General features: G+C 39.9%; 1 protein-coding gene across 1 annotated transcript in view; it reads right to left on the bottom strand.

The window, feature by feature from the left end:
- LOC114250649 (irregular chiasm C-roughest protein) overlaps positions 1 to 13,911 on the bottom strand; it is a 113,081-nt gene that overhangs the window by 72,520 nt on the left and 26,650 nt on the right. The window contains exon 2 of the mRNA XM_089738249.1: positions 5,918 to 6,253. Coding sequence (XP_089594375.1) covers positions 5,918 to 6,220 — 303 coding nt within the window. The 5' untranslated portion in view covers positions 6,221 to 6,253. The remainder of the gene's footprint in view (positions 1 to 5,917; positions 6,254 to 13,911) is intronic.

Raw genomic sequence — 13,911 nt, 5'->3', positions numbered from 1 at the left:
TAGTAACATTAGAATATCCGGAAAACGTAAGGCAATGACGGCAACGTAAGGTATTATATTAAACATTTCTTGGTATCTTTTTCTGTGACAAGTAAATATTTACCACAACAAGCTTCTCAAGTTTTCCGTGGAAATTAAGACAGAAAAATGTTGGTATAGATTCGGAAGGTGCGTACCAACGGACGGCAAAGGCAAACTAAGTATTTAGTAATTGCAACTTCCGTGGTAAAAGAAAAATCCAAGCCTGCAGAATTGAAAAATTGTGCTATATTATTGGCGGTATCGTCAGCACTAAATTGGTTTTAAATGTTCACTAGGAACTGGTTCTCGATGTCTCATATATTATAATATATAAAAGATACTGTCCTATTCCCAAAACTGGAATGCAAGATCACTTCGCTACTGAAATAGGTGGGTTTATCTGGATTCGCAATATTGCGAGTCACAAGGCCGTGTAAATTGTCTATTTTTATCATTGACGTGACAACGTCTTATAATTCGTGGAGCCGGCTGCACGCAAAAAAAAACATGACTCATGCGGTGTTACCTCACTCTGAGGCGTTCCATTTAAGGCTTGAAATGCAAGCGAGAGCGCGCAATGAGCGACAAAGAGGCACAATCGGCCTCCGCGTTCGGCAGCGTTCGACATCTGTCTCTCTCCTACTTGAGTGAGTGATGCATCCGCATGGACAGCTGCTATAAAATAATACATTTACATGTTTTCGTCAAGTATGAAGTTCAGTGAAAAGTGAATGTGGTGTCAATTGTCCATACAAAATATCTATCACACAAATAAAACTAAAATTTTCTTTTGAAAAATGAAACCATTCCATCAGTATTTTCTTATGACGTTGTCACGTTCAACTATCGTCAGTAAACCGACTTTACAGACAACCAATTTTTCTTATAACTAGATTTTCCACGTGGTTTTACTCGCACTAATGTTTTAATTTACAGACAAAAAGTAACGGTATATCCTTTTCGGTATTCCCGACCGATGTGTATAAAAAATGTAATCAGGATCGGTTGAGTAGTGAACATTTAAAAGACTCTGTTTTGAATTTATTATTCAACACTAATATGGATTGTTTAATAGTATTAAAGTTAATCGATATATGTAAACGTGAGATAAAACTCCAAATCTTTGTGTAACATCGTGTGTCAAGATATAAATTCCCGGGGAATTCCCGAATTAGGAGAGCCGGCTCTGCTTAAAGATGGACATGAAAAAGAAGGAGAGATAAATAAAACCCAAAATCATTGTTTGTCTCTTAACACGATCTGCGATACGCGGCTAACAATTTCAAAATGTTTATTTAGTAACCAAATACAAATGGAAAACAGAGATTATACGTTCCCTTGTTCAGAATGCTTCAATAATACACAAAACTGATTAATATAACGCTTGCCAATGAAATTCTCGACGAATTTAATTTAATGCAGATCGGTCAGGAGAGGAATCAGAAAACCTTTGATATTATCCAACATTTGTCTATGTTTGTAAAGCGGAGTAGTCCAAAAATAAATAATAATAAACAACCTTTCAGTTGCCTATTGTTTTGGGCCATTAAAGCTTAGCCGAGTATTTTGATGTCATATCATCTTTTTTTTAAGCTATTGCATAGCTTCTATCGCGGGCCTTGAGCGCGGCGACTGAATAAAGAAATTCCGTAACGAAAATAACCTGACACCCCCACTACGCCTACTATGTAGCTCGCGTTCAACCCATTCACACGTTGCGCTTATGTAGTGTTTGTGAATAAGCGCGCGGCGTGACGTCGCACTGCCGTATACACATCATGAAAAGTCTACCCATCTCTCCCTCGCGCGGTCTAGGTTATGAGTGTGAAGGGGACAGTTAATGTTTTGCTTTTGTTAATATTTATAAATATAGCGTGGTCTTATTTTATTGTTGATTTAATATTAAATTATTACTGTCGATTTATAATTGCATAAGCTGATAAAAAATGCTATGCAATAGCTTTACCGCGGCAGTCTCCGAATGCCACACGTGTTTTTTTTATTTATTTAGTAATTAAAATTAATGAGGTATGTACTTTGTCTTCGGTTTCGGGAACTCGTAAATTAAAACTACTTTTGCGAATTAATGTCGGGTTTTTCAATTTAGACTGACTCGGTGGTGTGGTAGTTAGTGCCGAGGCTCGTGGGTTCGATTTTCGCAACGGGCAAACATTCGTGTAATGAAGTTTGCTTGTTTATTATCTATGTAAGTATGTATGACAGTCTCTGGTACCTATAACACAGGGAATCCCAATTTGGAGCCGGATAACCGTGCGTGATTTATTTCCAGTTATTTATTTCTTAAAGCACTTCCGACACTTCGAATCCTTTACAGTATTCGTGGTCGCGAACGACTAAGGTGTTATTCGTCGACATTTGAATATTGTGCCACATTATATTTACAATAACATCTTCTTCTTCTTCTACGTCGCTTCCTCATTACTGAAGGTCGTGACCACCTTGGTCTAGTTTTTGCACCAGCTTCCTCCAATGTTGCCTGCATTCGGCCTGCTTAATGGCGCCCGGGACACTGGTGTTTGTGGCCTCCTTGACAATGTCCGTCCAACTGGTTGGCAATCTTCCTTGACTTGTCTTTCCTTCCACGTGACCTACAACTATTAGTTTTTCCAAGTTGTCAGAATTTCGTCGGATCACGTGTCCGAAGTACTTGAGGAGACGCTGCATATAGATCGTAGATACGGATCTTGACGTTTAGCTCCGAGAGAATTGACACATTTGTTCGGCACTCTGTCCATTATACGCCCAACATTTTGCGCCAACACCACATTTCAAATGCCTCAATTCTCGATCGGGTACGGGCCTTGAGGGTCCACTTCTCAGAAGCGTACAAGAATATGGAGAAGATAAGGGTTTGCATGAGCTTTATCTTAGTTTTTTTTTTGTTTATAATAACATACGCGACTTATAATTACAAAATTAGTTATCAACTAGCAGTGTTTTGATGAAATGACGCCACATGCAGTTAGCGTTTGTTTTAATGTGAATTTCACGGTTCAGTTTTATTCTAGACATTAGCGTTACACATCAGCAAAGAGTCGTCGTTGCGGGAAACATAATTGCAAAGAATACAATGTCTTCACTATGCAACTAGGTGAAATATTTAGCGCTAAGACATCACACATCCATCATGTATTGTTTACTGATATTTGGCATAATCTAACGCTTTGTGGAAGATAAACTAGTCTGCATATCTAAACTGATAAAAATATCTTTTATTGAACGTTCTCATCGGAAATGCACACGTCTCAATCTGTTTACGAAAACATTTTACGTACGATATTTGATGGAGTTTTTTCATGAAAATTATAGGGTGGAACAGTGATTTTGTTTTTTATTATTGCTAAGATTGATCGACAAGATCACGGCCAATCTGGTGTTAAGTGGACACCGGAGTCCATAGACATCAATCGCGTTAATGCCGCCACCCACTTTGAGACATCAGTTCTAAGTCTCAGTTTTTCAGTACAACAGCTGCTCCATCCTTCAAACCGAAACGCATTACTGCTTCACGGCACAAATAGGCGAGGTGGCGGTACCTACCCGTGCCGGCATACAAGACGCCCTACCACCGGTAAATTAAATTATAAATTAATATTCAAGTAGACCTTCGGAGGCATTTTTGAATTTACACGAGACAATTTTCAATTTAACACTGAGAAGAGTCGACTTGCACTTTAAGAATGTTTTAAATCAGTGCCTTCTAGCAAACAGCTGAAAATTTCTACCGATTTAATGTACTTTCTAAATGATCAAGCATAGGGACATGGCTTCTAAATCTTTTAAAACCTTATTTCTCAAAGCGATAATGTCCTTGACGCTGTATAAGTCGACGACCTCACGATCCTCCCTTTTCTACCTTTCTATTAATACCATAGACTTTATAACTTTAATCTTCGTTCTTGAGACTCAGGGCTCAATGTATCCCACCATCCCAATGTGCTAGGGCTCTAGCAAGATGGTGATACCTACCCTTGCGGATATATTTGTTGCCCCAGCTTGGTAGACGAGGCCTAATGGACATTTAGTTACGTAGACAAGTAGATAGATTCCTGCCATATAAGATCCACTGGTTTGCTGCCTTCCTGCCTCGTTGTAGTTAAGCAAGACTACTAATACTGCTATGGTCTTTTGGACATATTTTTACAGTGCTTCTTCTAAGGCCAATGGCTTTCCAGAAGACAGTATCTTTGGCATTGCTAACAACCACGGGAAGCTATATTCCCATCATCTATGACAATGAAAAAATAATACCAAAATACAAATCCGATATTAATTTACAAATACGTCCCGAAAACAGTATAAGCATAAAGCACTTATCGCGGATCGCAATTGCATTGTTTTAATTAGTAGAGCAAGAGAAAATACAGTCGGTATTGATTTGATTCGAAGCGTTTTGTTTGTAATCCGGATGAATAGGATTGCCCGGTGGTTTATTGGTAACGCAGTTGGGTAAGTGGAACTCTGACCCGGAAATTCGTGAAACAATTTAGAGGCGTATTTGATTTCCGATCAGTCATGTAGGTATAGCAGAAATGAACTATTTTTTTATCAGAGCTTGTTTGATATCCTTGTACTGGTGGTAGGACCTCATGTGAGTCCGCACGGGTAGGTACCAACACCCCGCCTATTTCTGGCGTGAAACAGTAATGCGTTTCGGCTTGAAGGGTGGGGCAGCCGTTGTAACTATACTGAGACCTTAGAACTTATATCTCAAGGTGGGTGGCGCATTTGCGTTGTAAATGTCTATGGGCTCCAGTAAACACTTAACACCAGCTGGGCTGTGAGCTCGTCCACCCATATAAGTAATAAATAAAAATAAAAAAAACCTCCTCCTCTTTACATCTTGTTCCTCAGTTTTGAGGGTCGTGACCTTTACGGAGCATTTTGTTTCGGACCATATTCCTCCATTCATTCCTGTCCGCAGTGGATTGGTGATGAAGTCCAATATCGTCGTAATTTAATTGGACCAGTGGGACTTCGTGTGATATACAAAAAACTAAAAAGGATTTTATTTTATTTCATGTCGTGGATGTCTGAACGAACTTACAGCCCATCTAGCTTAAAGTGCTTGCTTGCTTGAAGTACGCACACAATGTGAATGTCGCCATCCATTCGTACCACCAGAGAAATCGTATGGAGTAGGATGCATTGTGTTAAATAAAAAAAATCGGTTGTCTGTAAAGTCGGTTTACTGACGATAGTTGAACGTGACAACGTCATAAGAAAATACTGATGGAATAGTTTAATTTTTCAATTATCGCAATTATCGTTGCTATAAACAATTGACACCACATTCACTTTTCACTGAACTTCATACTTGACGAAAACATGTAAATGTAATATTGTATACCAGCTGTCCACGCTGATGCTTCGCTCACTCAAGTAGGAGAGAGACAGATGTCGAACGCTGCCGAACGCGGAGGCCGATTGTGCCTCTTTTTCGCTCGTTGCGCGCTCTCGCTTGCACTTCAAGCCTTAAAGAGAACGCCTCAGAGCGATGTACGGATGTTGCGGAGAGTACTTTATGGTATGCAGCGGCTTGGCTCTCCCCTGGCATTGCTGACGTCCATGAGCGACGGTGACCGCTTACCATCAGGTGGGCCGTATGCTCGTCTGCCTACAAAGGCAATTAAAAAAAAAATGTAACGCCGCAGAGTCATGTTTTTTCGTGCGTGCAGCCGGCTCCATCGAATTATAAGACGTTGTCACGTCAAAACAATATTTCTTGAGACATTGAGTAATTTGTAGTGATAAAGTTCTCGTAAGTTTTTAATACTGACCTCATGTTATCTATGGACTCATTAAGGCCGGGAGAGCTTAAAGCTCAACTCCAATTGTTAAAAAAACCCTTAAATGTAAGAAAAAATTGTCTCACCTGATCTTGAGGTTCTAGCGCAAACCGTTGCTCCCCAAACGCACTGACACTGGCACTGACACTAACAAAAAAGATAAACAACATCCATTGCTTCACTAACACTGACATAAAACCCGATATCCTCAACAAAAGGAACAATGTATTGCAGCATCTGCTCGTCAATCGTTTATTACACGCTTTCGTAATAAAACACATTTTGTTTATAGAATGTTCTAAATTACAATTTACGTCAAGTTTTGTTTGAATTTTGAAATCAACATCCGAATTTCCATTCGTCGTCCATCTTGAAAATTCACAGCACATTTTATTGCAAATCTTCTTTACTCTGCCCTTTACCTGAAACAATAAAAAGTACGTAAGTAAATCTATACTTAATATTATAAAGCTGAAGAGTTTGTTTGTTTGTTTGAACGCGCTAATCTCAGGAACTACTTTCCCGATTTGAAAAAATATTTTAGTATTAGATAGCCTATTTATTGAGAAAGGCTATAGGCTATATAACATCACGGTAAGACCAATACAAATGGTGCACCAATAAATAATGTTTCAAAATAGGGATCTAAATAGCTCCTTAACATTCTATAATTCAAAAATATCTTCTCTTTCTACGTAAATGAAGTGGGGCGTAAAACTTAGCGTTATACCAAAGTATAAAGTTCCACGCGGGCTGAGTCGCGGGCAAAAGCTAGTTATTGATAAAACAAACAAAATTACCTCGGAACGATACACAATGTCGACTTTGAGAAGGCGTGTGCATTATTTAAGTGTGAAGTGTATTTTTAAGTCTCATAACTACATAAGCGATGCACAAACACAAACACGCTGTTGGTATATGAGGCGTGCATGAATAAATCATTTTATATCGTTGCAAAAGACGGTAAATTCAACTGCAGTTTATACACGTAGTTGTAGGAAATGGTATGGAGTAAGACTCATCGCGTTACTATCGGTTCTAAATTCGACAATGACTCCGTACTGTCAAAACCGGTCATCGTTCTCGTCGAACCCGTCGCTTGCAACGAAGGGATCTTCTCAGTGGGTCGCCTTTTCGATCCAGTGGTAGATTCTGCGAAGCACGGCTCTTGCTAGGGTTCGTGTTAGCAACGTTGTCAGGTTTGGGCACCGTGAGCTCACCTACTACCCTGGCGATGCTGACATGGTCTCTTTAGACCATTAGCTTAGGAAGGAAATTTTTTTTGTCAAAATATTGTTTCTTGAAACAGTTAGAGAGACAGTCAGTCCAGTTTTAATCCACTCCCAAGGTTACCCAAGTATTTGAATGCCACCTACGATACTGCCTATTTCCGCTGACAAGCAGTTAGGCTTTCCGAAGAGAGAAGGAGAGGGAGAGAAGAGTGATAGGAGAGAGAAGAGTGAGATCTGTTTTAAAGTACAATTGAGATTTCGATCTCATGTCTCAACGTGGGTCACGCTGTGATGTCCACGCTCCGCTACTACACTTTACATGCGTTTTATCACCCATTTAGAAAATTACGAGAAAAAGTTTAGAAAAAAGTTTTAAATAGCTTTTAGGTACCTCGTGTTCGAAATATGTGCATTTAAACTTGAGTACGGGCAGAGATATTTATTTTTAACACTTCAGTGACTGTAGTAGGAGCTATTCTCAGCGCAACGGGATGAAGAATATATATCTCTATCTCTCTCGGGCTTTAGATTAGTTGTTAGGAACAAGCGCGACAAAACATACCGGATTACACGTGTCTTTTTTAAAACTTCCTCTTTTGCGGACGTTTTTCTCAAGTAAATTCTTATTTTAAAATATAGTAGACGTGGTATGAATTAGGGTTTTCGGGAATCAGGGGCACTACTTAAATTACTTTTATTGTAAAATATCATATTAATTTAATTAATGAATTTAATGTTATGCCAAAAAGCGAGCTAATTTCCGACATAATTGAGTTCTTTTTCGAGTAACAAACGCCGCCCTTCACTAAAAACACGAGTTCGAAGTTTCATTATTGTACCTCTAAATCTATATACATATATCTACCAATTCATTACCATTCTTTTTTTTTATTGCTTGGATAGGGGGACGAGCTCACAGCCCACCTGGTGCTAAGCGGTTACTGGAGCCCATAGACATCTACAACGTAAATGCGTCACCCACCTTGAGATATAAGTTCTAAGATCTCAGTATAGTTACAGCGGCTGCCCTACCCTTCAGACCGAAACGCATTACTGCTTCACGGCAGAAATAGGCAGCGCGGTGGTACCTACCCGCGCAGACTCACAAGACTCCTACCATTAGTAAGAAAATTATGTGTATATTCATTCACAGATCAATTATCAAAAAAATATCATCATGAACTGTTCGCAATTTGGGGTCTACGATTTGAACCGCATTGCTATTTGGCGGATAATTAAAATTTCACTGCTATCTACATTCTAACTGATAATCCTAATGAAGTTTCTATATACATAGTCGAGCTGGAATAAACCTAAGCGTTTAGGGAGGAAACAAAATATTTATGTAAGCCTAAATAAATGTTAATGGTGGTAGGACCTCTTGTGAGTCCGCGCGGGTAGGTACCACCACCCTGCCTATTTCTGCCCTGAAGCAGTAATGCGTTTCGGTTTGAAGGGTGGGGCCGTTGTAACTATACTTGAGATCTTAGAACTTATATCTCAAGGTGGGTGGCGCATTTTGTTGTAGATGTCTATGGGCTCCAGCAACCACTTAGCACCAGGTAGGCTGTGAGCTCGTCCACCCATCTAAGCAATAAAAAAAAATCCCACTGGTGGTTTTAGTCGACGCTGTGTAAGCATATGGTGAATTGTCTTTATTCCCACCGCGAACCAGTTACGCTCTCCATTTCTCAGGGTAATAAAATACTGTTATTGCAATGCAGTCTTCGCATAGCCTAGTTAAGTTAGCAGCTAACAAGTTCCGTTTCTATACCAGAGGCTCTAGGTTCTATTCACGATTGGAAGTATTCTTTGCCAGTGATATTAAGAATTCTCGGTCGTTAGAGAAAAAAAATACTTTAAGGTCGTCAATTCTAATTGATTGATTAAGTATGGTTGAACCGTCTTATCCAATTGGCCTGTAGAATTAGTGGGCTCCAGTAACAACTTAACCAGGTGGGCTGTGGGTTCTTCTATCCATACGTTGGCCATAAAAAATCAATTCGCCCGTGTAAAATTTCATTATAGGGTTAATTATAATTTTTAGTTCTATTTTTTTTTATACACATAAATTCGTTAACTTTTCTCTTGTGAATGGGCGTATTTTGGATCTATTCACGGACGGTTTCACGATTCAGTTTTTTCCTATAGCCAAGCAATCCACCCATCTAAGTAATAAAAATAAATAAAAAACTACAGTGCTCATACAACAGGGAGCCGATTGTATTTATTTGAATGTAAAGAAAAGACACATTTGTAGATGAACTACTTACCATCGACATTAATATCTAAACGTGCTTTATGATACAGACAATCACTTTTATAAGTATAACTAGCGACCCGCCCTCGTTTCGCTTCGGAAACATTAAGACACACATAAACCGAAAAAAAAAATTAAAAAAAAATTAAAAAAATTAGCCTATGTTCATCAGAGACAATGTCGGCTTCTAATGGAAAAAGAATTTTTCAAATCGGTCCAGTAGTTTCGGAGCCTATTCGAAACAAACAAACAAACAAATCTTTCCTCTTTATAATATTAAGTATAGACAGTATAGACGAACAAAATAGAGCTGTTCCATTAAGTAGCATATGATGAGACGTCATATGTATAGTTTTAGTAAATCAATTTAAGCTAATTCCTGCCAAGAACATGCCTGCTTCATATCCCCTGATCTCTCGTTTAGGTATTTACTATAAACCATTAATTTCCTGTGAGACTAGAAGACCGGACCTCTTCATGGCTTAATAACTATATTCTAACGGCTTAGTCAAGTCCGAGTTTGATAGGGTTGACTGAATCGGAAATAATCGATTCTAATTTTATAGAAATACTAGCGACCCGCCCTCGCTTCGCTTCGGAAACATTAAAACACACATGAAAACAAAAAAAATAAATAAAAAAAATTTAAAAAAGTAGCCTATGTTCATCTGGGACAATGTCGGCTTCTAATGGAAAAAGAATTTTTCAAATCGGTCCAGAAGTTTCGGAGCCTATTCGAAACAAACAAACAAACAAATCTTTCCTCTTTATAATATTAGTATAGATAAAGATATGTGTAAGAGGGGAGTGAGCGAAGAAATGGTATACAATAGAATGGTATGGAAAGAGAAAACACGTTGCGGCAACCCCAGGTGATTGGGAGAATGGCAGGAAAGAAATAAAATAAAGGGGTTGTTAAGTATATTATTAGTTCACTATAGCTAAAAGCTATTTTTAATAACATAATTATGTATATTAAAAACTTAATAGAGAACCAAACTAACAATTAATTTCAGTTTTTTTTTATCCTCTTGATACTGGTCAAAATATTAGAGCGATGTTATATAATTATTAGATTCTCATCAGTCCTTGATGTGTGTGCAAAGTTAATTTTCAAGCTAATCGGACATCTTGATGTCAGTGAAAATGACAGATATTCCATTATATAACGTACCAAACTAACAGAAGCGTCTTAAATAATAATAAAAATATAAACACTTTCCGAAACAAGAAAAACTTAAAAGAATTTAATAAAAAGAAGCAAATATCTGTTTATGTACGTCTAAGAATATTTGGAACTGATTACACGTGTAATACGTAGTAAGAAATCTATACTAATATATAAATCTACAGTGGTTTTTACGGATGTTCCGCTATAAGTACTGAACCATGCATCCGATTGACTTGAAACTTGGTATCCATTTAGATTACATGTACTTAATGGATAGGCTAATATTTATATGAGTGTTGGCCTCCCTACACCAGTTGCGGAGGTGCTAATGATGAGAAAATATTTGTGGGGGTGACAAATAATAATGTTAATTTTAAATGCCCAGCCAAGAGGACGGGTATAGCTAGTTGTTATATAATGTTGTGTGTAATATACATAGCCGCGAAAGTTTGTACTTGTAATAATAGACAACTTAGTTAATAATAGTGCACGTGCCAACCCTGGAAACGAGGTAGCCCGGCTTCTAACGGCAAATAGGTACATGATTAGCAAAACATTCGTTGCATAACCGAAAACTATAGTGTTTGCTGATTTAAATGAAAATAATTAGCCGAATACACATAAATTTCACTCGGCGATTTGGATAAACATTTTCGTCTCGTTTCCGTTTCAAAAACTTCATCATCATCATCATCATTATCCTGCCCTTCTCCTAGTCACTTGGGGTCGGCGCAGCATGTTTTCTCGTTCCATACTGTTCTATCATATACCATTTCTTCGCTTACTCTCCTCTTACCCATATCGTCTTTCACTCAATCCATCCATTTCTTCTTAGGTCTACCTCTTCCTCTATATCCTTCCATATTCATAGTTAACAAACACTCTCTTACCAACCTCATTTTCATTTCGTCTCATCACAAAAACTTCATTTTTGTTAATTCGAACTATCTACTTCACCTTTATAAAAACCAGAGTATCTATTCGATTCTAAGTTAAAACTTCAAAGAACTAATTAAGTTACGGACAGGAAAATTATTTTTGTACAAATTTTACGATCGTCTTTAACGCATGACTATTCTAAATATAAATCATTACTAATTTCCCTTATTTGAAGCACTACGTAAGAAATCACCGGACAAACATGTCTAATAATACATTTTTATTTACTGCCGTGACGAGTGAACAGTTTTATGGGCCACCTGGCGTTAAGTTGTCTTACTGGTTGGTAGGACCTCTTGTGAGTCCGCGCGGGTAGGTACCACCACCCTTTTTTTTTTTTTTTTTTTTTTTTTTTCGGGTAGAGGGCCGAACCTCCTACGAGGTCCCCGCGCAAAAGGGGCGCGCGGGGTATGTGAGACTCAACGATCTGCATGGTGTTGTGAGCAGACCGCGGGCCCAAGGATTTTAGGACCCACCCACTAAACGACTCCCCTGCACTCTTACACCCGACGTCCGATCCCCTCCGAGGTCAGAACCCGGATGAGGTAGGGGGGCTACCGCGGTCAACACTACAACCAGACGGCGCGGCTCACCCCAAGGACGCCCAGCCGACGGAGCCTTCGAGGCGAATCGAAGGCCCTGAAACGTCGGCCGTCTCGGTACGGCAGCCCGTCGGGCCGCCCAGACGGTGCCGCTGGTGTCCCGGAATACCCCGCTGGACCAGAACCAGCCTGCCGGGTCGGGACGCGATACACCGTCGACCGGTCGCTCTATTCACTCCACGGCAGCGCGCTAGAGTGCTGGTAGCGCGCCGCGCGGCCTCACCCCCTCAGGTCGCCCCTTGACCTTCACCGGGGGGAGGCCGCCACCTACAGGGGCCGGGACGTACGGGCGTATTCCCGCCTCCGGCCCCCGGCTCGACGGCGACGGATCGGTGCGGAAAGGGAAGAGCTCTCCCTCTCTCGCTCCGCCGCCTCCTTCTGCGAGATGGTGGACTCGCAGAAGTCGAGCATCGCCTTCCAGGACGCGTCGCTGCCGAGCATCGTAGCCACGACGCGCGGCAGCGAGAGGTCCTCTCCTATGACCGCGACGAGGGCGGCGCGTTGCTCATCGAATCCAGAGCAACGCGCCAATGTATGTTCCGCTGTGTCTTCCTCGTCGCGGAGGTACCACCACCCTGCCTATTTCTGCCGTAATGCGTTTCGGTTTGAAGGGAGGGACAGCCGTTGTAACTATACTTGAGACCTTAGAACCTATATCTCAAGGTGGGTGGCGGATTTACGTTGTAGATGTCTATGGGCTCCAGTAACAATTTAACACCAGGTGGGCTGTGAGCTCTTCCACCCATCCTAGCAATAAAAAAAATTAAAAAGTTTTTACCGAAACAATTAACTCCGGTCACTGACATTAGATCGAGCTGTTGATTGTATTGTGTCTGTAACGTCCCTTCAGACCCCCTTTCCTCATGATTACTTAACAGCAGAAATAGGATCGCATTACCCATCCGGGTCGAGTTAAGACACAAACTTTGACCGCCCTGTATACTTTTATTCTGAAGCAGTGATATGTTCCAATTCGAGGGGTGGAGCAGCCGTTATAAAACTTGAGACACAACGAAACAACTGACCTCACGATTTCGACCTCATGTCTCAATTTAAGTGATTCTAGGCATTCGCATTGAGACATGAAAAGCACAAATTGGTGTCGTTAACCAAATGGCTCGTAAAATCAAATCAAATCGGATGCAATTAAAAATAAGTTTCCGCTGCCCGTTCTAATAGTTTCGTATTCCTTTAACGACTTGCCCAGCTCTGTGCATTTGTTAGTCTGTTTTATTAGATTAAGGACGATATACTCAAGGCGACGTTCGGAGCCGTAACGCATTTCAATCCTGAAAGATCCTTTCATCTATTTATAAGCTTTCATTAGTAAAATTTATTTTTCTAGTTAATGTAGTCATATTCAAATGTTCTTCATTCGACGCTCATCAACTATTATTACTTGATATTAGGCATGAAAAGCATATTATGAGAAAAAAAATACCATATCTTTGGTACGGTACCCTGGGTATCACTGATCGTTTCACCAAGAAGAAATTTATAGGCAACTAGCTATACCCGTCCGCTTCGCTGGGTATTTAAAATTAACATTATTATTTCTCACCCTCACAAAGATTCTCATCATTAGCGCCCCCGCAACTGGTGTAGGGAGTCGAACACTCATATAAATATTAGCCTATCCATTAAGTATATGTATTTTCTACATGGATACCGAGTTTCAAGCCAATCGGATGCATGGTTCAGTAGTTATAAAGGAACATCCGTAAAAACCACTGTAGATTTATATATTAGTATAGATTTACACAGAAAAATGGACACGATAACCTTCTTATCGTGATTGCCGCTGATCACATATCCGATCCGGGCAAGGGGTCAACGGAAACCCGTCGTCGTCCGAAAGATGTCTTGTCAGGTCCTC

The sequence above is a fragment of the Bombyx mandarina genome, chromosome 24 (genome assembly GCF_030267445.1).
Source record: "Bombyx mandarina strain Sakado chromosome 24, ASM3026744v2".
NCBI lineage: Eukaryota > Metazoa > Arthropoda > Insecta > Lepidoptera > Bombycidae > Bombyx > Bombyx mandarina.
This window is presented reverse-complemented; position numbering and strand designations above follow the sequence as displayed.